General features: G+C 39.3%; 1 protein-coding gene across 1 annotated transcript in view; it reads right to left on the bottom strand.

Moving 5' to 3' along the window:
• Positions 1–23,771, bottom strand: part of LOC149185368 (E3 ubiquitin-protein ligase SINAT5-like) — a 56,676-nt gene extending 32,905 nt beyond the window's left edge. The window contains exon 1 of the mRNA XM_089417912.1: positions 23,284–23,771. Coding sequence (XP_089274038.1) covers positions 23,284–23,547 — 264 coding nt within the window. The 5' untranslated portion in view covers positions 23,548–23,771. The remainder of the gene's footprint in view (positions 1–23,283) is intronic.
• Between the last annotated feature and the right edge of the window lie 1,804 nt (positions 23,772–25,575).

Raw genomic sequence — 25,575 nt, 5'->3', positions numbered from 1 at the left:
AGAAGCTTACCATTTTAAAAGGATGCCCTATGTCATCAAATGTTACCTTTATATAACATTTTCAAAGTTTGCGCATTTATGAGCAAAGGCAGTGTTTCACCATCCAATTGACAAAGAAAGGATTATTTCCTACAATGACCTCAATTTTATAAGGACCCAACCAAAGGCTTTCGAACTTACCATGTTTACTTGCTTTTTCAATCGTCTTATTCCACATGAGAATAATATCCCCCTTTTGGAAGTTCCTTTAATAAGTAATCTTTACCTCTTCTTAATTCTTTGTTAGGTGATCAAAGACCCACTTTGATTTTCATCAAGTTTGATCAATTGGTTGATACTATTTGAGTTGCATCATGGTCAAATGAAAACAGCTGGAGACCAAGATCTTCAAGTGAACTTGTAAAGTAACTTCCATTCCATAGACTAGCTCAAATGGGTTGTTTCCAATGGAGTCTTTCTTGGTTATTATTTTAGTGCATAGAGCATAATTGATCTTTCCATCCAACTTTTTCTTATTGTCTTCTATCATCATCATCATCATCACTATTACCTTCTTCTTACTTGATTCTAAATGACCACATCTTGAAGTTAATAGTTAGGGGTGGGACAAGGGAATGCCATAGTCAAAACAAAAGCATGACAACTATGTAGAACTGAAAGTTATGGCATTGTCAATGGTCATTGTTGGGATTTCGAAACAAGTGACGATCTTTTCTCCTGGAAACTTCACATGAATGTTTTATCAATGGTTTGTTAGATTGTGTTACCCTAGTAATTATTCAAATCATCATATAACTAAGCAAAAAGATCTTGATATTATTTAATTACATTCTTGATTTCTCTTCTTTCTTTGCTTATGGTTCCTTTACCAATCTTTCTAACTTGGGACTACCAAGGGATTCAATGTTCATTTCCATGTAATCATCAGGGTTGATCACTTCCCTCTTTTTCTTATAATGTCGTGCCTCTCAGCTATTATTTTTCTAAGGGAACAAAGCCAATTGGGATTTTATTATCTCTCAACTCTTCTTGGCACTCCTCTCATGCTTTCTTTGTTAGTTTGATAATTATTTGATGCCTTACTTTCTCTATCCAAATTAGTGAAGGTTGCTCTCTTGTGAACTCGTTCTAGGAGAAGCTTGGTCTTCATTGCTAATCTTGATTAGATGAGAGATTATTCTCCCCCTTAGGTTCTCATCTCTTATTCCCAATCCTTAGATGAAATAGACCAATTTTGATACAGGGCTTTCTTAGCCATCCTTGATGCACCTTGACTCCATTGCCCTTGTTGGATTTGACATTGATCTCTACTTCCTTCCATCACCTCCTTCAAAATCCCAAAAACCCGAAACATTGTTTTACTAAGCTACTCTCACTTGACCTTGTGCCTTATTGCGTAGCTTTAGTAATCCTACTAGGGATATTCCACTTGAGTCGGAGGAGAGTCGACCTAGAGCGAAGAGGGTAGTTTGTTTAAGTGACAGTGGTAATCATCCTAATAGTTGCCCCTTAAGTTATACCTTGTGGATTAGGGCTTTAATCACTAAATACAAATTGGAAAGTAACACCACCCAAGCGATATTTCCAAAACCATGGTCCTCCTAAAAGTTTGTGTTGCAATCTTAACAAATACCCCTACTTTGAAGCACACACATGCATATAACCAAAGTAATGATTTGATTCAATTTTTGCTTCACTTAATTGCATTAAGTACTCTATATGTTCCCCCACCTAACTTTCCCTTTTCCCTTTGTTGCCATTGGGTTGCCATTAGGTTTTCTTTGGCACAACAACCTTTTCTTTGTTTATATTCTTACCACCCTAAAAATTCCTTCATGCTAAGAGCTCACTCATCCAATAAGTTGTGGAGAGTTTGACGTTCCTACTTCTGCAACAAAAACTATGATAGCAACAGGCAAAGTTAGTTGACCAATGATTCTATCATTAGATTCTTTTGACAATTGGGATTGATGATTGATAAGGCCAGATTCTTCTTTACCTAAATCTAAGTCTCATATGGTTACTCCCTGGATGCATTCAGCGATTAAGTTGCCTCGCTTTTTACTACTACGATGGACTTCTCAGTAATAATGGCACTTTTCAACGTCTACTTGTCATGGACTCGAACTTGTCAACCCTTTGATGGCCTCTTATGAAGATACATGAATAGTCAATTCTCTCCATTGTTGACAAGTTTTCTTGCAATATCTACTCAAAGAAATGTCAATCCCAAACAAATTGATTCAACTTATTTTTTATCTCGAGTTGTTAATGCTTTACTTATTTAACGAAAGGTTATCTCCTTTCCCCAATTAAGTTTTACTTGGCCGTGACTTTGCTATATGCATCTTCTAAATCTACCCCTAAAACAGCACAAATTCTCTAGATTGGATTATGGAGACATCATCAATATACTCAAACAGAACAAGTTCCTCATACTTTGTAATATTTGATTTCAAAACATATTTGTGGATCATCAATTTAATCTACCACCTGCTGACCAAATTTCTGTCTCAAGAACTGCCATTTGGTTTTAAAGTTGCAACTATAACCGATAGGATAAGTTTTCTTCCTTTTTAACAACTAAAATTTCTACCAGTTTTTCATGGGTAGTTGGCATGTTGCCTTTCTCTTTGATTCAACACTCCCACCATAGTAGTGTTGCTCCAATAAACTTAATTTGGAAAACCTATTTCATAAGAATCAAATAATCATGTCTAAAAGAATGCATCTAACTACCTTACCTAATTGTCTAGTTATCCCTCAACATGTCCATTAAAAGTCACAATTTACATCATTGCCTCTACCTTAAAAGCATTTCAATATCCACATTATCAGCAGGGATGGGGTTGTTGGAATGTTGCTTCTTGCCAAATTCCTGGGTAATGGGATTGTATTTGCACTGGAGGATGTATTCCTAGAATAATTGGATCATTGTGCCTACATTGGTGATCCGAATTGGATCCATGAAGAATAATCAAAACACCATGGTTGTACCAAAACAGGACAGACTTCAAAGAATTATGAGCACAGAGCGATCAGGAAGACCTCTGAACAGTGGCAGTTGGTAGCCAGCGAGGAACGACGAGGACCTTGGTCAAAGTGCGCTGACCGAGGCCCATGGAGACCGCGCAGGAGGCGAAACTAGCACCTAGGAAACCCGGATCGGGAAAAGGCACCCCTCAAGAAGGAAAACCCCGAAGCGCTTGGTCGCATGGAAGCCGGGAAAACCGTGGGGAAAGCGCTAAGGTGGAAGGCGGGACCCATGCTCCAAAACCGGCGGTATTTATCGGGGGCACCCTTGGGCGGTAAGCGGAATTGAAGAAAAGTGAGTGATTCCACTCAGCGCCCGATGCGTGGCAGGCAGAGGAGAGAGAAAACCGTCGCTCATCGCGCGCTAACGGTCGAGCAAGTCAACCGCGCGAAATGAGCAAATGGCATCGAATCTGGGGGCTCCAGATCTAACGGCTGAGATCGCGCCCAATGGGGGAAACCGGATTTGACAGGGGATTAAGCCGCGATGTATAAGGATTTGAGGTCTGATTTGACCGCTGAGATGGCAGATGACTCATTCCACAGTGTAACTGGAAAACCGAACCGACGAGGAAGAGCTGGCGCAGTTCGCGAGAGGACAAGTGGCCACTCCCTATGAGTCGTTGATGATGACGCAGAGACAGGGAATTCCAAGTGAACAGCAGCAGGCGATTCGACGGAGGCGGAAGGGGAATCGAGCAGTCATGAGATCGATTGGCTTTAAAGCCATGAACAGACAGAACAGAACACACAGAGAAGGAGAGAAGAAGACGAAGACAGAGAAAAGAAGAGACAGTAAAGCAAAGAGTAGAAAGACAGAGAGTCGAGCTGACCTGCAGCATAAGGCAGCACTGAGCCATCCCTGAGAGGATCTATTGGGGAACTGAGCACCACATTGGGCTCCTCCCATTAAAGACTTGAAAGGTCAAGAGCTGGTAAGGAAAAGAGTCTGTACACTCTAGTGGCTTGGGGAATCCAAGAACCACCCTGCCAAGCAATTATGTTTCAGGAGACTCAGTTTGAGCTCCTCATTGTAATTCTCTGCTTTAAAGACACAATAAAAAAAGGCCGCCACTGAAAGCTGGACCGGAGACGTAGCCCTGGAGGATAGGGTGAACTCCTTATTAATTGTTGTGTTCTTGTATTTGCTTACTGTGTTTCTCTGTTGTTTTCCATATTTCCCGTGTCTGTGTATTTTGCAATCTGATCGATCTGTTGCCTAAAATGACATAGACACACACCAGCACATGAGTCTGTAATGCCTTCATTCATTAATTAATTAACTGAGGTCACTCAAGGGTGATTTTCAGATCAATTGGTCAACATCAACTACGTCAAGACAACATATTGACATGTCGCAAACTCAACGGTTAAAGAATGATCAGCTTCCTTTAAAAAGTTGAACATATAAATGCCATAGGAAAGTAGAGTCCCCAAACTAGATCAAGCCTTTTCTAGGTGAGAGGTTGTTAGCAGAAACGTTATGAGAAAAATCACTCTCACAAATATTGTTTTACTCATATCTCACACGATGTATTGGGGTGTCTTACAATGTGGCCCAAGACCATCATAAATAATGATTAGCTCTAGACCAACTACCGCATTAATTATGAACCAGCAGGCCACCTTCTAACCACCATATTTAATAAGGGACTGCAAAGTCCACCTTCAAATCACCACATTCATGACAAACCATTGAGGCAATTAATGGCTAGAGTCAAGATTAACCAATATGTTCACAGCAGGGTTGATAAATGGTTGAACCCCAATCATCAATATCTCATGCTTCATCTTTCTAGGGATACAATCAATCATTTTATTTTAGAATGAATACCAATAGACAGCATAATAATTTGCAGTTTTCTATAACAAAAGAAGTATGACCATTGTTTATTTCTCATGAATTTTATAACCTGCAATTGTTCATGACCTGAGATGTTTCATTGCAGATTAGCACCTCTATATAACTAACAGTAACAGTGTTATATACCTAGGAGGGATAATATGGGGTATCGAGAGAGGTACCCAAGGTAATAATGTAATAATGGGATGGGCCATAGTAATAAATAAGGTGGTTAACCCATGTCATGTAAGGGACCACAAGTAGTTAATAATAATGTAATGGGCCCATGGTATTAGTTTGATGGTATGAGGGAACCATGGTAATGATCCATGGTATTGTATGTATGAGGCCTATATAGAGGCTAGAGACTCCACATGGGGGATAGTGAAGGAATATTGTATGAACAGGCATATGGCTTGTGGAGTGTTCTCCTTCCTTAAGGAGTGAATATATGGTGTTGCCCTACCTTAAGGGTTTTGAGATTAATAAAGAAGCATTTATCTATATATTTATATCTTGTTATTCTTGGGTATATTTATATTTTGGTATCAGAGCACTTTCTTGGGCACCAAAGTGGAGAAATTTTTTTATATTTTTTGCAGGGATTTTGGGTGGCGAATTTGCAGATCAGATCTGTACGTTTTGGTGCAAGATCTGCAAAATCTAATTGTAGATCTGTATTCTTTGCGAAAAAATAGCCGATTTCAAAAAAAAAATCGGTTGAATCGGAGTCCGGATGAAGGAGATATCGCTGATTTAAAAATCAGTGGGGTTGCAGACAATTTTCAGGGCAGCGAGTTTGCGGCGCAGATCTAGACATCCTGGTGCAAGATCTACAAAATCTAATTGTAGATCTGAATTGTTTGAGAAAAATTACCCAATTTCAAAAAAAAAATCAGTCGAATCGGAGTCCGGATGAGGGAGATATCGCTGATTTAAAATCAGCTCTTTTTTGCAGAAATTTTGGTGACGGCGGGAGAGTTGCAGCGCAGATCTGGAATTCTAGTGCCTGGATCAGGATTTCTATCACATGGGCAGATGCAGAATGGTCATTCCATTTCCGAAAACAGTCATAATAAAGATTCTAAGCAATATTGACTAAACTGTGGCCACTTTAAATTTTCACCAAGTGAGTGAATTTTTTCAAAACCCTTTTCATGGCTTCTAGCAAGCAATATTTTACAGGGAAAGATAATGGTCTTACTATTGAAGAATACATAAAACAACAAAAGTCAGCATGGGCAAAAAATTGAAGGGATTCAGTGTGGTTTGGTTTCAAAGATGAGGCTTACAAATGGTATTCTCACTTGATGACAAACAGTTGACCAAACTCTCAGATGCAGAATTTGAAAAAGTCCTTCTAGACAAATGGTCTCGTACTAGAAAAAAGGAGAATGAGCCACGTAAGGGGTTATCTTCTACTAGTATATCCTTATTGCAGGTTCATGGATTGATTCAGAAAGAGAAGATCATTGTTTCTATCAATCCTAGTGGTAAACATAATTTTATCAATGTTAATTTGGCAAAAAAATTGCAAGTCCCAGCAAAACATATTGAAAATACACAGGTGATGTTCAAATTTATAAGGATTTGAAACTTTCTATGGATAAGTATGTGTTTCATGGTAATTTTCATGCTTCAGATATGGATAACATGGATGTTGTTTTGGGATACCCTTGGATGGAATTAGTGGGTACTATAAATATTAATGTGCAGAAGAAATTCCTGAAGCTCTGGTATAAAAAAATGAAAATTACATTACAGGATATTTCCATTAATAAGCAGGTAGAGTCCAAGGAGGTTGAAGCAGAAGATGTTACAGGGACTGCCATATCAGATGATGAGCAGTTGATGGTCGACAATCAAACACAAACAGAGGCTGAAGCCGACAAGGTAACAGGTGCTGACACATCTGATGAGGGTCCAGTGGTGGAAGTCATATTGGAAAAGAAGATACCACAACAGGCACCACAGCAAGGTGAATTAAAGAAAAAGACATCGTGGGTTAAAACTTCAACATATCATCACCCACATCACCCCGCAAGACAACCATCAAGATGGAAACCAAGTAGTCACATGACGGATAGCGAGGAGAGAAGATCCACTCACTACACATCAACACAGAAGAGCTGCCACGGTCAACTTCCATCTCAAGCGAGCGAGGCACCAGCGAGATCGAGGGTTCACCTTTCTCTTGGATGGCTAGATGCACGTGCATGGTACCAGTGGACAACTCTTTTGAGTAGATCTTATTATTTGTGCTCTGATACCACTTGTTGTAGATCTAACCCAGAAATATATGATAATATAAATAAACCCAAGAAATAACATGAATGATTCTTTATAGATCAAACCCTTAAGGTAGGAAAACACCATACATTCACTCCTTAAGGAAGGAGAACACTCCACAAGCCATATGCCTGTTCATACAATAATCCTTCACTATCTCCCATGTGGAGTCTCTAGCCTCTATATAGGCCTCATACATACAATACCATGGATCATTACCATAGTTCCCTCATACCATCAAACTAATACCATGGGCCCATTACATTATTATTAACTACTTGTGGTCCCTTACATGACATGGGTTAACCACCTTATTTATTACTATGGCCCATCCCATTATTACCTTGGGTACCTCCCTCGGTACCCCATATTATCCCCCCTAGGTATATAACAAACAACCCCTAGTTGATTGATGATTCTACAAGGCAAAAAATTCAAGTAACCCACTTGTTGCTGATCTCGTCTAAAATTCTCCATAAATCTGTAGTTTGTTTGCTGATTTTCCAAAGGATACAACCACATAAACTTTACTTAAGGCAAGAATGAACAACCATGAGGTGTAAAAATCTAAGCTCCATTTAGAATTTTCCTAGGGTGAACTTTTTATTTTCCTCTTCAGGAATATATTGAATGGCCACATTAGCCAAATTGGATGGTTGACCCTCCAGAATTAACAATAATCTTTTCCGGTTGCTTGGGAAGAGCCCAATCCAGTTAAACTTGAAAGTTGAAACCCATCTTAACAGAATAATAATAGAATTATAATAAAACTTCAACTACAGGTTTAATTCTAAGTCCTTTTTGTTGTTCATATTTCTGTGTATAATAAAACATTCCCAGATTCAAATGCTTGTAGATTTAAATTTTTCCTTCAACAATACCAAACTTGTTTTTATGCATGCATCACTATATTGGCTTTTGATTTCATTAGGTCATGCTTGATCATCACATATTCATTATGAAATTCAGTACCAATTGCACAATATTTTCAACAATAATTAAAGCTAAGGAAACTTTGAGGTTAATTTTGTGTAGAATCGAGTGGAATTCATCCATCCTTTGAAACCATATAGGGACAAACATTGTAAATTTGGGACAACAGAAAAAGTACAATAAACAATATGTAGAACAAATTTCACACAGTTGAAGGGAAGATCTCTTGCATGGATTTATTGTCGACAAAATACTAATATGGTCTTGTAATATGAACAAGGGCCAAGGCAATGATATATTTGTTAATTTTTGGTATGTTCTATGCTTAAGAGAAATTTACTTCAATTTCTTAATTAGCCCAATATCAATGTCCAGTTTAGCAATCACATCAGCATGATAGTAAAATGCAGATAGAACATAAACATAAACAGTAGAAGACAAGCCAAGACAAGAAGACACAAGATGTGGCACCAACCAGGGACAAACCCCAATGTGGGGAAACACTTGATCAATTATTCTTATATTCTTCAATAATTCAGCAGAGAGAGATAGTACAAATTTACAAATCTGATCATTTATAACAGCAGCAGTAAAGCCCTAACCAAAAAAGTCAATGCTAGTCAAACATGGCAGAATTCTTGCTTCAAGCAGCTTGGTCAAACCTAGTCAACTTCGGCCTCCAACAGCAAACCCAAACAATCCAAAACAGCCCCGAAAAATCCAGTCAAATGCTAGTCAACAAAAGTCAGACTGTAGCCAACAACTAGGGCAGTCAACGCTGGTCAAACTAGAGGTCAAATCACCTCGGTTTCCATGCCAGACTCTGTGGCCTGCCAAGGAGAAGCATCCACACCTATAGCGCAGTCAAGGAGAGGTCAACACCAGTCAACGCAGCCCAAAACAGCACTTCTGCACTTCAGTAAAACTGGTCAACACAGCCCAAACAGAAATCTTCCTTCGCGCATGTGAGAGACGCTGCCCAGATTAGCCTACCCAATCAAGTGAGGAGAGAGAGAGAGATGTGAGGATGAGATGATGGAATAATGACTTAAGGTCTCCTCCTTTTATATGCAACGTTGAGGATGATCTGGGGGTAAAAATCCTTGTTTAGACCGCTGGCCAACCTCGACAATTTGTCAATAATACAAATAATTTCATATCTTCATTTTTACATGTTGGAATCGGATGATCTTTAGATCAATCCTACACCTCTCGGAAAGAGGAATCCAAGAAAAATATCAGTTGTCATAAATAAGGTGACCCATATGGAATTTGGCCCTAGTTGCCAATTTTAACACTCTCTCTTAACTAAGGAGAACTCCATATGCTAATCCATCTGCCAGTCAATACTATCTCTGCCATCAATGCACTGCTTTTCTCTGTTGAACCATGAAGAAGAAGAAGTGATCGAGAATGTATCATACCATTCTCTATTGACCCGAAGTCAGTCCCGAATAAAAGAGAGTGTCTCATACCACTCTCACTAACCCGAAGTCAATTCCAAAAAAGAGTGTGTCATACCACTCTTACTGACCCGAAGTCAGTTCCAATAAAGAGAGCATGTCATACCACTCTTACTGACCCGAAGTCAGTTCCAATTGATCCCATATCAACATCATCCTAGCATAGGGAGGACGGTAGTACACGATGCATCCATCGATTGTACTATGGCCCCTATCCTCATTTCCCTACTCATTGGCCAGATGAGAGATACTTCCCATGAGTCTCAAACTGCATGGGTAGGATGTCTTAGCAGGAGAAGGATGAACCATTCATCCTGCCTACATGTCGCCACGGGGTATCACACGGAAGGCTGAACCACTCACCCTGTACACAGCAAACCACTAGGGGAAGGTTGAACCACTCACCCTATGGTTGTTCATCGCTCCAAGAAGTACCCCAAGCCCCCCGAAGCTCCTAGAGCTCAAAGTCCATATCATTCAGGACCCTCATAAGAAGGTCTCTCCACGACTCCTAGTCGTTCTTGAAAAGTCAAGAATTTGACCTTTCCCAAGGGCTTTGTCAAAATGTCGGCATCCTACTCATCAGCCCCAATGTGATGGAGCCTTATTACTCCTCATTGTACCATATCCCGAATAAAGCGGTACCTGATATCGATGTGCTTTGAGTGATCATGAAATACAGGATTCTCTGATAATCGGATCCCACTCTGGTTGTCGCAGAGAATCACGGTGGTATCCAGCACATGTCCAAACAGCTCACTGAAGAGCTTCCGCAACCAGATAGCTTCACACGAGGCCATACTCGCACCTATGTATCCGGCCTCAGCGGTGCTGAAGGCAACAAATTTCTGCTTCCTGCTTATCTAGGATATCGAAGCAAAACCTAAAGAAAAGCAGCACCCGGAAGTGCTCTTACGATCCACCACACTACCAGCTTAATCAGCATCCGAACAACCATGCACCCTCACATCTTTGGCAGTGTATCTCAGTCCATGAGTGATTGTGCCCCGGAGATATCTCAAAAGATTCTTGGCACCAATCCAATGTGTGTGATGAGGCTCAACCATATATTGGCTCAGCGTATTAACTACAAAACATATATCTGGACAGGAGTTCACCAAGAACATCAGCGCTCCTATGAGTTGACAATACTCAGAAGCATTTCCCAATACAGGTCCAGCACTACCACATAACTTCTTGAAGTTAAGTTCCAACAGGGTAGTCACAGGGTTGCAATCCACCATCCCAAATGTTTCCAATATCTTCATAACAATTTCCTTGAGATAGGAAAATTTCACCTGGCTTTTGCCAGACCTCCAACCCTAGGAAGTAGTGCATCAGTCCTAGGTCCTTCATCTCAAATTCGAAAGCCAACTCCCTCTTACATTTGTGAATGAGAGGGTCTGCACCTATCAGAAAGAGGTCGTCCACATAAAGTACCAGTATGAGAGGTTTATCATCTTCAACCTTAAAGTAAAGGTTCGGATTGGCTTCACTTCTAGTGAATCTCAGCTTCATCAGATAGTTATCAATCCTCTCATACCAAGCTCAGGGTGCTTGCTTCAAGCCATAGAGAGCCTTCTTCAACCTGCATACATGAGATTCCCGGTCATGAACCTCAAACCCTTCGGGTTGTTCCACATAGACTTCCTCTTTGATCGAACCATGGAAGAAAGCGATCTTGACATCCATCTGATGTAGGTTTCATCCTTGCGAGGCAGCAAGGGCTATGATCGAGCGGATGGTGGTGTATCGAGCAACAGGTGCAAATATCTAATCATAATCTACACCTTCCTTTTGAGAAAAGCCTCGGGCAACAAAGCGAATGAACTTTTCTGCACTTCCATCAGCTCCATGTTTGATTTTGTAGAGCCACTTAGAGGTGACAATCAATTTGTCCTGGGGTCTAGGGACCACATCCCAGACATCATTCTTCATAATAGACTCGTACTCTTCATTCATAGCATCCTTCCAAACTTGTTGCTTCACAACTTCTTCAAATGATGAAGATTCATTTTGAATGATAGTGCTCATGGCGGTCAAGCATACTTGATACCTGTTCGGCTTCTTACTCTCACAGAAAGTCCCCCTTGGTGCAATATGTCTTTCAGCATCTTCGAGAGTCTCCCTAAGCCATGAGGGTCTCCTCTTGGAGAAGGAGGGCTCTTGGGGAGGAGGATCAATAGGAACCATAGGTTCATCAACATCTGACATCATCTTGTCCTGTTTTTCACCCTGTCTTCCGGTGTCTACTTCTTTGTCCTTCCTTGGGATAGGAAGGTTGTTGATCTTGCTAAGAGTCATATCTTTGTCAAAGGTGACATCATGACTTATCTCAACTTCCCTTTGACCAGCCACATAAATTCTATAGCCCTTATAATTTTCGTTATAGCCCACAAAGATTCCTTTCTTTCCAGATGCACCCAATTTGCTTATTTTCTCTTTCGGCACATGAAAATATACGGGACTTCCAAAAATTCTAAAATGAGAGACATCGGGTTTCTTACCAGTGAATATTTCTTCAGGAGTCTTGGAGTCCAATGCTTGATGAGGGCATCGGTTTTGAACATACACGGCGGTATTCGCAGCTTCGGCCCATAGAAACTTCAGAAACCCTTGATTATGAAGCATGGCACGAACAGCTTCTATAGTAGTACGATTCTTCCTTTCAGCCACACCATTCCGCTCGGGAGTGTATGGTGTCGTGGTCTCCCTCTTAATGCCAACTTCCCTGCAACAGTCATGGAATTCATTTGATTCGTACTTAGTCCCATTATCAGTCCTTAATATCTTGATTCTCTTCTCAGATTGATTTTCGATCATGGCCTTGAAGTGACGGAACCAAGTGAACACTGCATCCTTCTTTTTCAAGAAGTACATTTCGGTCTTGCGAGAATAGTCATCCGTAAAAGTGAGATAATATAAGTATCCTCCCAAAGAGTTTACGGTCATCATACCAGATATGTCGGAGTGGATCAACTGCAATATATCAGTGGTCTTGCTATGGTCCCCTTGTAAGTTTTCCTTCGGCACATCCCGAACATATACCTTCCTGCTCTACTTTGAACTCGAGCATGCCTGTCACCATCTATCTCACATTGGGAAGGGCCTTATAATGAAAATGGGCAAACCTTCGATGCCATAGTTCGGATTGTAGAGATGTGTCACAAGACATAGCTCCCAATGGACTTCCTCTAACTTGATACAAAGTGTCAACCCGAAACCCAAGAGTAAAAGCATCTTTAAAATTTCTTTTCCAAACATGTACCTTTCCATCAATGAATGGCACCTTGTATCCTTTATCTTCCATAGCCGAAATGGAAACCAGGTTCTTCTTGAGATCAAGTACATATAGAATTTCTTGTAAGTGAATCGTGTTACCTTGATTCAATTGAAGGGTAACATTCCCTACTCCCTTCACAGGATAGGTGGCATCGTTTCCAAGAATAATCTCCAAGTTTGTCTCCTTATCTATCAAATTAGAGACAGCTTCCTTGTACCCGGTGAAGTGCCTTGAGGCACCACTATCAATTAGCCAATTCCCAAAAGTGTCTAGAGGAGAGGTAGTGGAGAAGGTCGATATAAGATAGTATTCCTTTTGCTTATTGTTAACAACATTTGATTCTTCATACCTGGAGTTCCGTGCTCTCTTGGAGGGTTAATTATTTCCTTGATGTCCCGCATTCCTTTTTCCTTTGCCATAGAACCTACCATTCCTTTGATTGTGGTTGTTGAAGTTGCCCCTAGAGTGATTGTGATCATCATCATGTGGTGTGTCCCTTCTATTTGGACACTCCCTCACATAGTGGCCAAACTTATTGCAAACAATGCACCTACCCTTCCTTCCACCCTTAGATCCAGGCTTTCCATTGAAATGACCTTTAGACCTTGCATTATTTCTCCTTTTGGAATGAGCGGAGAAAGCAGTGGGGTTGCCTTTATTAGAAGGCATTTCTTGCTCCACCATTCTTGTATCTTCTTGAATGCATCTCGACGTCAATTCTTCAAATCCTGAAATTCGATCATTATTGAGAATAGTGGTTCTAAATATATACCACTCGAGTGGGAGTCCTCCAAGGGTAGCGATAATAAGTTCCCTGTCAGGAATGATCTCTCCAATCGACAAAAGATCATTCTTGATCTCAGTGATCCTTAAGAAGTAGGATTGAATATCCTCGTCCTTGCCCTTCTTAATATCCTTCAACTTACTTTTGAGAAATAAAACTTGATTTGCATCACTAACCTTGAACATGTTGACCAACCTGTCATAGATCTCCTTGGAGATGTTCAAATCGAAGATGTAGGCCACCAGACGCTTGTCGATGGAATCTCTGATATTCTTCTTTGCTTTGACTTCAGCGTTATTGTATTTGTTCTTCGCAGTAGCCGGTGCATTTGAAGGAGGCTCAAGGATTTTACCCCTCACATAGTCTAACACTTCTTGTTCTTCCAATGTTAGATCAAGAGACATCTTCCATCCATGATAGTCAGACTTTTCACGGAGCTTGTCTTCAGCCGGGAAGTGGGATGAGGAACCCATTGAGCCTTTGTCCTTGTCCAACTATCTTTGGTGATTGCTCTTTCACTCTTGTTTGGGCTTTGTCTTCACCTCAGCTCCGATACCATGTTAATTTTTAGCATGTTCTATGCTTAAGAGCAATTTACTTCAATTTTATAATTAGCCCAATATCAATGTCCAGTTTAGCAATCACATCAGCGTGATAGTAAAATGCAGATAGAACATAAACATAAACAATAGAAGACAAGTCAAGACAAGAGGACAAAAGATGTGGCACCAACCAGGGACAAACCCCTGTTATAGATCTGATCCAAAAATATAAGATAATAGAAATAAACCCAAGAATAATAAGATCAAAATAGATAGAAATGATTCTCTTTATTGATCAAACCCTTAAGGTAGGGCAACACCATACATTCACTCCTTAAGGAAGGAGAACACTCCACAAGCCATATGCCTGTTCATACAATAATCCTTGACAATATTCCTTTACATGGAGTCTCTAGCCTCTATATAGGCCTCATACATACAATACCATGGGTCATTACCATGGTTTCCTCATACCATCAAACTAATACCATGGACCCATTACATTATTACTAACTACTTGTGGTCCCTTACATGATATGGGTTAACCACCTTATTTATTACTATGGCCCATCCCATTATCACATTATTACCTTGGGTACCTCCCTTGGTACCCCATATTATCCCCCCTAGATATATAACATTCCACCCCCCTTAGCATGTTTCGTCTCCAAAACATGGGAAGAACACAAATAATGAGATCTACTCAAAAGAGTAGTCCACTGGTACCATGCACGTGCATCTAGCCATCCAAGAGAAAGGTGAACCCTCGATCTCACTGGTGCCTCGCTCGCTTGAGATGGAAGTTGACCATGGCAGCTCTTCTGTGTTGATGTGTAGTAGGTGGATCTTCGCTCCTCGCTATCCGTCATACGGGGGTTGTTGTCCTTGTGGAGTGTTCTCCTTCCTTAAGAAGTGAATGTATGGTGTTGCCCTACCTTAAGGGTTTGATCAATAAAGAATCATTTCATATTATTTTTGGGTTTATTTGCATTGTCTTATATTTTCATATCATATCTATAATATTTCCGGGTTAGATCTATAACAAGTGGTATCAGAGCACTTTCATGGGCAAAAAAGTGGAGAATTTTTTTTTTTATTTTGCAGGATTTCGAGGGCGGCAAGTTTGCAGATCAGATCTCTACGTTTTGGTGTAAGATCTGCAAAATATAATTATAGATCTGGATACTATGTGAAAAAATACCCGATTTCAAACAAAAAAATCGATCGAATCGGAGTCCGGATGAAGGAAATATCGCTGATTTAAAAATCAGTGGGGTTGCAAACAATTTTTGGGGGCAGCAAAATTGCGGCGCACATCTGGACGTCTTGGTGCAAGATCTGCAAAATCTAATTGTAGATCTGGATTCTTTATGAAAAATACTCAATTTCAAAAAAAAAATCAGTCGAATCGGAGTCCGGATGAGGGAGATATCGCTGATTTTAAAATCAGCGCTTTTTTTCAGACATTTTGGTGACTGCGGGAAAGTAGCAGCGTAGATCTGAATTCTAGTGTCTGGATTAGGATTTCTATTATATGGGCAGATGCAGAATGGTTGTTCCATTTCCAAAAACAGGTTATAATAGAGATTCTGAGCAATATTGATGGAATTGTGACCATTTCAAATTTTCGCCAATTTTTTTGTGATGGCGGGCCCAGATCAGAATTTGAGGGACTTGTATAAATTTGATGACTCTCATCTAGCCAAATGGCTAGCACGAATGGAGAAATTTTTTAGATTGCATTACATCATAGATGATGAGACTCAGCTAAGTGTGAGAACAATGTACTTGGACAATGAAAGACGGCAATGATGGCAATAGCATCAACGTTACTATCGAAGGCCCTTGACATGGGACATATTCACAAAAGCTCTTATGGACCACTTTGACCGTAAAGCTAATCTTGTGGATAAGCTCACACAGACAGACACACAGCCTAGCAAAGATTTTATTTTTACAGGAAAAAAGGAAACCAAAAAACCAAAAGGGTTATTTTCGGCTAGTATCTCCTTATTGCAGGTTCATGGATTGATTCAAAAGGAGAAAATCATTGTCTATAAATCCGAGTTGCAAGCAAAATCTCATAAATGTCAACTTGGCAAAAAAATTGCAAGTTCCAGCAAAACACATTGAAAATACACAGGTTGATGATGAGGATGTTCAAATTTATAAGGATTTGAAGCTTTCTATGGATAAGTATGTGTTGCATGGTGATTTTTATGCTTCAGATATGGATAACATGGATATTGTTTTGGGATACCCTTGGATGGAATCAGTGGGTACTATCAATATTAATATGAAGAGGAAATTCTTAAAGCTCTGGTATAAAAAGAAGAAAATTACATTACAGGATATTTCCATTAATAAACAGGTAGAGTCCAAGGAAGTTGAAGCAGAAGATGTTCCAGGATCTGACATATTAGATGATGAGCCAGTGATGATCGACAATCAAACACAAACAAACGCTGAAGCAGAAAAGGTTACAAGTGTTGATACATCAGAGGAAGGCTCAGTGGTTGAAGTAATATTGAAAGATAAGACACCACAGCAGGCACCACAACATGCACCAAATAACAGTCACGCTCCAGTAAGGGGTGAATTAAAGAAAAAGTCATCGTGGTTTAAAACTTCCACATATCATCACCCACATCACCCCGCAAGACAACCATGCAGATGGCAACCAATTAGCCACACGGACAACAACCCCCGCAGGACGAATGGAGAAGAGCGAAGATCCACCTACTACACATCAACACAGAAGAGCTACCACGGTCAACTTCCATCTCAAGCGAGAGAGGCACCAGTGAGACCGAGGATTCATCTTTCTCTTGGATGACTAGATGCACGTGCATGGTACCAGTGGACTACTCTTTTGAGTAGATCTTATTATTTGTGTTCTTCCCATGTTTCGTGGACGAAACATGCTAAGGGGGGTGGAATGTTATATATCTAGGGGGGATAATATGGGGTACCAAGGGAGGTACCCAAGGTAATAATGTAATAATGGGATGGGTCATAGTAATAAATAAAGTGGTTAACCCATATCATGTAAGGGACCACAAGTAGTTAGTAATAATATAATGGACCCATGGTATTAGTTGATGGTATGAGGAAACCATGGTAATGACCCATGGTATTAGTTGATGGTATGAGGAAACCATGGTAATGACCCATGGTATTGTATGTATGAGGCCTATATAGAGGCCACCACTTGTTATAGCTCTGATACCACTTGTTATAGATCTAACCCGGAATTATATGATAATGCAAACAAACCCATAAACAATAAGAGAGAAATAGATAGAAATGCTTCTTTATTATCAAAACCCTTAAGATAGGGCAACACCATACATTCACTCCTTAAGGAAGGAGAACACTCCACAAGCCATATGCCTGTTCATACAATAATCCTTGACACTATTCCTTCACCATGGAGTCTCTAGCCTCTATATAGGCCTCATACATACAATACCATGGGTCATTACCATGATTCCCTCATACCATCAAACTAATACCATGGGCCCATTACATTATTACTAACTACTTATGGTCCCTTACATGATATGGATTAACCACCTTATTTATTACTATGGCCCCTCTCATTATTACATTATTACCTTGGATACCTCCCTTGGTACCCCATATTATCCTCCCTAGGTATATAACATTCCACCCCCCTTAACATGTTTCGTCCCCGAAACATGGGAAAAACACAAATAATAAGGTCTACTCAAAAGAGTAGTCCACTGGTACCATGCACGTGCATTTAGCCATCCAAGAGAGAGGTGAACCCTCGGTCTCGCTGGTGCCTCGCTCGCTTGAGATGGAAGTTGACCGTGGTAGCTCTTCTGTGTTGATGTGTAGTAGGTGGATCTTCGCTCCGCTCTATCTATCCTGTGGGGGTTGTTGTCCGTGTGGCTAATTGGTTGCGATCTTGATGGTTGTCTTGCGGGGTGATGTGGGTGATGATATGTTGAAGTTTTAACCCACGATGGCTTTTTCTTTAATTCACCCTGCTGTGGTGCTTGTTGTGGTGTCTTCTTTTCCAATATGACTTCAACCACTAAGCCCTCATCTGATGTACCTATAACCTTTTCTGCTTCAGCCTCTGTTTGTGTTTGATTGTCTGTCATCATTGGCTCATCATCTAACATGTCAAACCTTGGAACATCTTTTGCTTCAACGTTCGTGGACTCTAATTGTTTATTGATGGAAATATCCTGTAATGTAATTTTCTTCTTTTTATACCAGCGCTTCAGGAATTTCTTCTGCACATTAATATTGATAGTACCCGCAGATTCCATCCAAGGATATCCCAAAACAACATCCATATTATCCATCTCTGAAGTATAAAAATCACCATGCAACACATACTTATCCATAAAAAGCTTCAAATCCTTATAAATTTGAACATCCTCATCATCAACCTGTGTATTTTCAATTTGTTTTGCTGGAACTTGCAATTTGTTTGCCAAATTAACATTGATGAAATTATGCTTGCAACTAGGATTTATAGAAACAATGATCTTATCTTTCTGAATCAATCCATGAACCTGCAATAAGGAGAGACTAGCAGAAAATAACCCTTTAGGTTCCTTGGTTTCCTTCTTTTCTGTAAAAATAAAATCTTTGCTAGCCTATGTGTCTGTCTGTGTGAGCTTATCCACAAGATTAGTTTTACGGTCAAAGTGGTCCATAAGATCTTTTGTGAATGTGTCCCAAGTCAAGGGCATTCGATAGCAACGTCGATGCCATTGCCACCATTGCCGTCTTTCATTGTCCAAGTACAGTGTTCCCACACTCAACTGAGTCTCATCATCCATGATGTAATTTAATCTAAAATATTTCTCCATTTGTGCTAGCCATTTCGCTGGATGAGAGCCATCAAATTTATACAAGTCCCTGAAATTCTGACCTAGGGCCGCCATCACAAAAAAATTGGCAAAAATTTGAAATGGTCACAATTCCGTCAATATTGCTCAGAATTCGTATTATGACCTGTTTTCGGAAATGGAACAACCATTCTGCATCTGCCCATGTGATAGAAATCCTGATCCAGACACTGGAATTTCAGATCTGCGCTGCTACTCTCCCGCCACCACCACAATTTCTGCAAAAAAAAACTGATTTTAAATCAGCGATATCTCCCTCATCCGGACTCCGATTCGACTGATTTTTTTTTGAAATTGAGTATTTTTTCACAAAGAATCCAGATCTACAATTAGATTTTGCAGATCTTGCACCAGGACGTCCAGATCTGCGCCGCAAACTCGCTGCCCTGAAAAATTGTCTGCAACCCCACTAATTTTTAGATCAGCGATATCTCCTTCATCCGGACTCCGATTCAACCGATTTTTTTTTTTTAAATCGGCTATTTTTTCACAAAGAATCCAGATCTGCAATTAGATTTAGCAGATCTTGCACCAAAACATATAGATCTGATCTGCAAACTCGCCGCTCCCGAAATCCTGCAAATATATATATATTCTCCATATATATATATATATATATATATATTCTCCACTTTTGCCCAAGAAAGTGCTCTGATACCACTTGTTATAGATCTGATCCAAAATTATATGATAATAAAAATAAACCCAAGAAAGAACAAGATAGAAATAGATAGAAATGTTTCTTGATTGATCAAACCCTTAAAGTAGGGCAACACCATACATTCACTCTTTAAGGAAAGAGAACACTCCACAAGCCATATGCCTGTTCATGCAATAATCTTTGACAATTTTCCGTGACATGGAGTCTCTAGCCTCTATATAGGCCTCATACATACAATACCATGGGTCATTACCATGGTTCCCTCATACCATCAAACTAATACCAGGGGCCCATTACATTATTACTAACTACTTGTGGTCCCTTACATGATATGGGTTAACCACCTTATTTATTACTATGGCCCCTCCCATTATTACATTATTACCTTGGGTACCTCCCTTGGTACCCCATATTATCCCCCCTAGGTATATAACAACTCCAATGTGGGGAAACCCTTGATCAATTCTTCTTATATTCTTCAATAGTTCAACAGAGAGAGATAGTACAAATTTCCAAAATCTGATAATTTATAACAGCAGCAGTAAAGCCTTAACCAGAAAAGTCAATGCTGGTCAAACATGGCAGAATTCTTCCTTCAAGCAGCTTGGTCAAACCCAGTCAACTTCAGCCTCCAACAGCAAACCCAAACAGTCCAAAACAGCCCCGAAAAATCCAGTCAGATGCTGGTCAACGAAAGTCAGAATGCAGCCAGCAACTAGCGCAGTCAACGTTGGTCAAACCAGAGGTCAGATCACCTCGGTTTCTATGCCAAAATCTGCAGCCTGCCAAGGAGAAGCAGCCATACCTACAGCGCAGTCAAGGACAGGTCAACGCTGGTCAACGCAGCCCAAAACAGCACTTCTGCACTTCAGTCAAACTGGTCAACGCAGCCCAAACAGAAATCTTCCGTCGCACGTGTGAGAGATGCTGCCCAAATTAGTGTATGCAATCAAGTGAGGAGAGAGAGAGATGTAGGATCAATGACTTGAGGTCTCCTCCTTTTATATGCAATGTTGAGGATGATGTGGGGGGTAAAAATCTCTATTTTGACTGCTAGCCGACCTTGACAATTTGTCAATAATACAAATAAATTCATATCTTCATTTTTACATGTCGGAATGGGATGATCTTTAGATCAATCCTACACCTCTTGGAGAGAGGAATCCAATAAAAATATCAACTGTCATAAATAAGGTGACCCATATGGAGTTTGGCCCTAGTTGCCAATTTTAACAATATCAGACAGCGTCCAATGGCCCTTTTCATGCAATTATTAAATACTTAAAACATCGATTAGGAATAGTTGGCATATTCACAGTCAATATAAAATTCAAACACACCCCAAAAAACAATGAAATTACACATACTTAAGGTGATAAAGGATAAAGTTCAACATGTTTGACCTAACTGCAGCCAGACAGCAAGAAATCAAAATCTATTGGATGAAATTATCTTATGCCAAAAAGCCAAGTCGAATTACTTTCCTGTTCAAATGTCAAGTGAAAAATCATGGGTATCAAACATAGCACATTTATATTGAATTACTCACAGTATGAAGCAAGATTGAATGACTGCTTTTTATCTGTGACTATATGCAACTGTGCACTTGCACTGAGATAGAAGTTTAAAGCAATAGATATTGTACTTGCAAGTTGATAACAGTTATGAAGAAAAGTGCAATATGGTCAGAATTCAAAGTAGCAGTTACTGGTTCTTTCTGTCATTCTACTTTAGTAAGGCACAGAATAGAGCAATATCACAACTGCATTGAATGTTCAAGATTTTTTGTTGAAGTCAGGGCTCAGAAGCTGGGATTGGTTCAAAATTTGTAGAACTTCCTTTTCAGCTTATTATGTAACTCAGCTTATTATGTAACTCTAAGTTCGTTTTGCTAGCTTGGAATCGTTCGACCAATTGCTCCAACCGATTGCTTTCCATATAAGCACTATGTTAGCCAAAATACTGCTTGTGCAGCATCTAAGAAGAGAGTAGAGAAGGAACCTTTTAAGAATTGTTTGGTTGCATCTGCTGACGCTAAATAGAATTCCAACTTTTATATTCTTTCATATAGACATTTCAGCTGGGTTTATTCTGCATCTTGGCATTCTATATTCATGATGTTTGTGGGATCCGACTTCTGTCTTGAGATGGTACTGGGACATAAAAGGTGTTGTCTGTTATTGTGTGCCGAAAGGAACCTCAAGATTCAATAGTTAGCATAATGGAATACGTGGGGTTCAAAACAAGGCTTGATCCTGGTTTGTTTCTAATGCATTTTTGCTTCTGCCGACGCAGAGTAATTTGTCAGTGGCATGTGATTATCTCTTACATGAGATGTTTATAATCATAGAAAGCTGCCTCTCTACATATGACGTTTCAGAAACTCTACACAGTTTGCATCCAGAAGCATTGTGTTATCAACATGATTACCAACTGTGAAAAGCTACACATTCAGAAACCTCGTACTCTTTGCAGCCTACTTAGTACAACAAGGAAAACAAGTCTGTGGCCTGTTCGTTGCTTCTCTGATTCACTTTGCTGCCCCGAGTAGAGGTTCCTGTCACAATCAAGCTTATCATACTCTCTGAGTCAGCCTGTCTGACTCGTGACTCTCCCAAAACAGGTGACCCACCGAGCCTGGTATCAAGTTTGCCGACCCGCCAAAAATGGCCGTGACTAAGTTAACTGCCAAGTCTAATGCCGAGTTATGTTTGGCTGAACTGCCAAATATGACCGTTTCACATTTAACTACAGAGTCTGATGCCGAATTTTTCTTCAAGTCTGACGCAGTGTTTTGCAGGTTATCGAATCATTCCCAAGTTCAAGTCTGACATGCTTGGTGTTAATTCGCCTAGTCATATGAATTTATAATCTGTGCAATAAGGTATCCATGCCTGTTACTATGATCTACGTAAATTACAAGGGCCACTGGAATTTTTTCATCTTACTGTCGCGTTAGTGTTCTGTATGGCCATGTTGACCCAGTTAGCAGACCGACCATCGACTTTCCGATTTTGAGGTGACGAAGCTCAGCGCTCAAACATAATTCCGTGCTTATTATGCACCCAGATTCTCGACGTGCCTTAGGAGATCCGCATGGCCACTTTCCTAATAAAGGATCTGACGGATCGAACTCACGCAGATTAACTGGAAAGAACCCAACCCAACTGAGACAATCAACATCCATAACTCGGTTGTAGGGTTACAGTTTTTACTGCGAATCCTGAATTTGAACTATTTGCTGGAAAAAGGAACCAAAAGCAAAACAAACCTAAGCTGTTCAAGAACAAGAAAATAAGGCACAGCTGTAATTAAAATCCCAATAAAACCATCCATTTTTTTCCAGGCCGACCTCTGGCGCCTCCCGCTTTCCCCACAGAAACCCTCCAGATTCAAATTGTACAGTATTCAAATATTGAATCCATTATTTAAAATGGCACAATTTATTGGACTAGTTTGATTCAAACTCCAAGGACGTTTAGCGGATTCGACCGCTGATCTGGCGACACAAATACCCAATAAATATAGACACTAAAAACCCTAAATGTAAGAAAGCGTACCTGGTGAATAGGAGGGTACATGGAATTTGTGCAGACGGGGCATTCGAGGAGCTCATGGACGCTGCTCGCAGCGGGTGAAATGGTCCCATTGTTGCTATTATTGTTGTTGTTATTGGGATTGTTATTGTTGCTCGAGATGTTGTTTGGGGCTTTCGTGGGGAGCTGATGGCGATCATGCTCTTCGTAATCGTCCAGAAGGGAGAGATTTTCAATTATGTCGATGTCGATACCACTGGATCTCTTTCTCGATCCAACACAGTCCATGACAGTAGAAGAACAGCGGTTTTCACAGACGCTTGCCGACGGTTTTGGAGATAACTTCCGAGCGGTTTGGGGATGTGACTTTGAATGCCTGGTTTTTCGCTTAATTCTCTGCTTTGGGTATATTTTCTTTTCTTGGTATTGTGGATCGAGGGGATGTGGTGTGAGGGAGGGACGTACCGACTTAAGGTGGGTAGAAGTTTTGAACTCGAGACCTCTTCCACATGAACATGAAAGGTTAGGTTGTTTCTATTACAAGAAACTATTTATTATTAATTTTATTTTTTTATATTTACTATCGTTATCCGTTATCTAAAATTTTATGGATTGTACACGACGAAAGTCCATTATGAGAGAAATGGACAACTCCTCACATGATTTTTGGACAAGATTCCATTTTGTATTTTTCTGAGTGACTTTGTGAGATCATGGTGGTTAAGGGAGAGAGGGAATTTATTTTTTTTTTTAGGCATGATGGAATTATATTGATTTATATAAATTTGGAGTAGTTTTTAAGTGTAAATTTTAATTTGTGTTGTTTAAATTGGGTTTTTGAATACATATAGAAAAAAAAGAAAGTATTTTAATGTCTACGAGGCTAAAGATAGCTTATGGGACATATTGTTTCTTCATCTGCTTGATGTATTTGGCCCTATGGGACATATTGCTTCTTCATTTACTTGATATATTTGGCCCTTTTCTTGTGAAACTTCAAAATAAGTGCTCCCAACTTCTCGACAAACCCCTCGCTAAATAGATTATCCCAAGAGCTAGCTGCCAGCGTATCTGCATAACTTTCCATGTTGTCTTTGAAGGCCTCACATTCTAAAATGAAACCATGTTGTCTTTGAAGGCCTCACATTCTAAAATGAAATGTTTTTCTATTTCCACTTTTTTGAAAAAACAAAAAATGCATATTCTTTCCTCCCAAACTTCCTTTGACCTTTTCCAGCGCCCTATTTCACGAGTTGATAATAATTAGTCTTTAAATGAGCAATAAGAATTTTGGCTCTCCAAGAGATATTGGCCTCTATGTATGTTTTTGGTTGATGACTATGAGTGGGATTAAACACTTCAATATAGTGACAAAAGGTTGATTATGTGATTTTGCCGAAGATTTCTAGACACTTCAATATAGTAATTTTTCTTTCTTCCTAACTCTTTATCCCAAGTACGCTTGTGGAACTTTTCCATAACAAAACAAAAGTTTTTATCTTTTCACTGTTTATGGGACACGCGCTCAAGTAAATACCCCATTTACTAAACCATTTGTTATTTTGTTGCATCCAAATTTTTTTGCTCTTGCACAATCTATCATTAAAGACAACCTTAAGCCATCTACCCTCTTCCATTTGCTCAATTTTTTTTAAATACCGTATGACTCCCACCATAGCAATTGCTCAAAAAAATTGGGGCACTTCAATTGTGAAGAATTCACTTGTCAAACCTTTGATTTCAATAAATCCATGTTGGATTAGATCGGAAAATAAACATGATTTTTTTATAAAATTTGCATGAAAATAAACAAGAGCTATCTAGTAGCTAGTAAGTGTCGCTTAGCATAAATATAACTTAATTAAACAACAATAATAATAAAAACAAAAATTTCATTACAAAAATAAAACAACTAATAAAATATTGTATTAGCATAAATATAGCGTAATTAAACAAAAATAATAATAATAACAAAAATTTCATCACAAAAATAAAACAACTAATAAAATATTGTATTAGCATAAATATAGCTTAATTAAACAAAAATAATAATAAAAACAAAATTTTCATCACAAAAATAAAACAACTAATAAAATATTGTATTATTGAATGTCATCACCATAAATTAAGAAATATGATTAACTAATATTGTTTATATTAAAATATATACACTTTAATATATGTGTTTATTTTGTATATATGTGTGTATTTTATTTTTATTAATATATATAATTAAATTTATTAAAATATTTGTTAATATAATAATAAGTCATTTTAAATTGAAAATTATAGAAAAACTTATAATTTATGAAGAAA

Source organism: Pinus tabuliformis, chromosome 3_2 (assembly GCF_031772625.1).
Source record: "Pinus tabuliformis cultivar Carrire ecotype Pingquan chromosome 3_2, CPIR1, whole genome shotgun sequence".
NCBI classification, from domain to species: domain Eukaryota; kingdom Viridiplantae; phylum Streptophyta; class Pinopsida; order Pinales; family Pinaceae; genus Pinus; species Pinus tabuliformis.
Note: the sequence above shows the minus strand (reverse complement) of the source record. Positions and strands in the feature narration are given on the sequence as shown.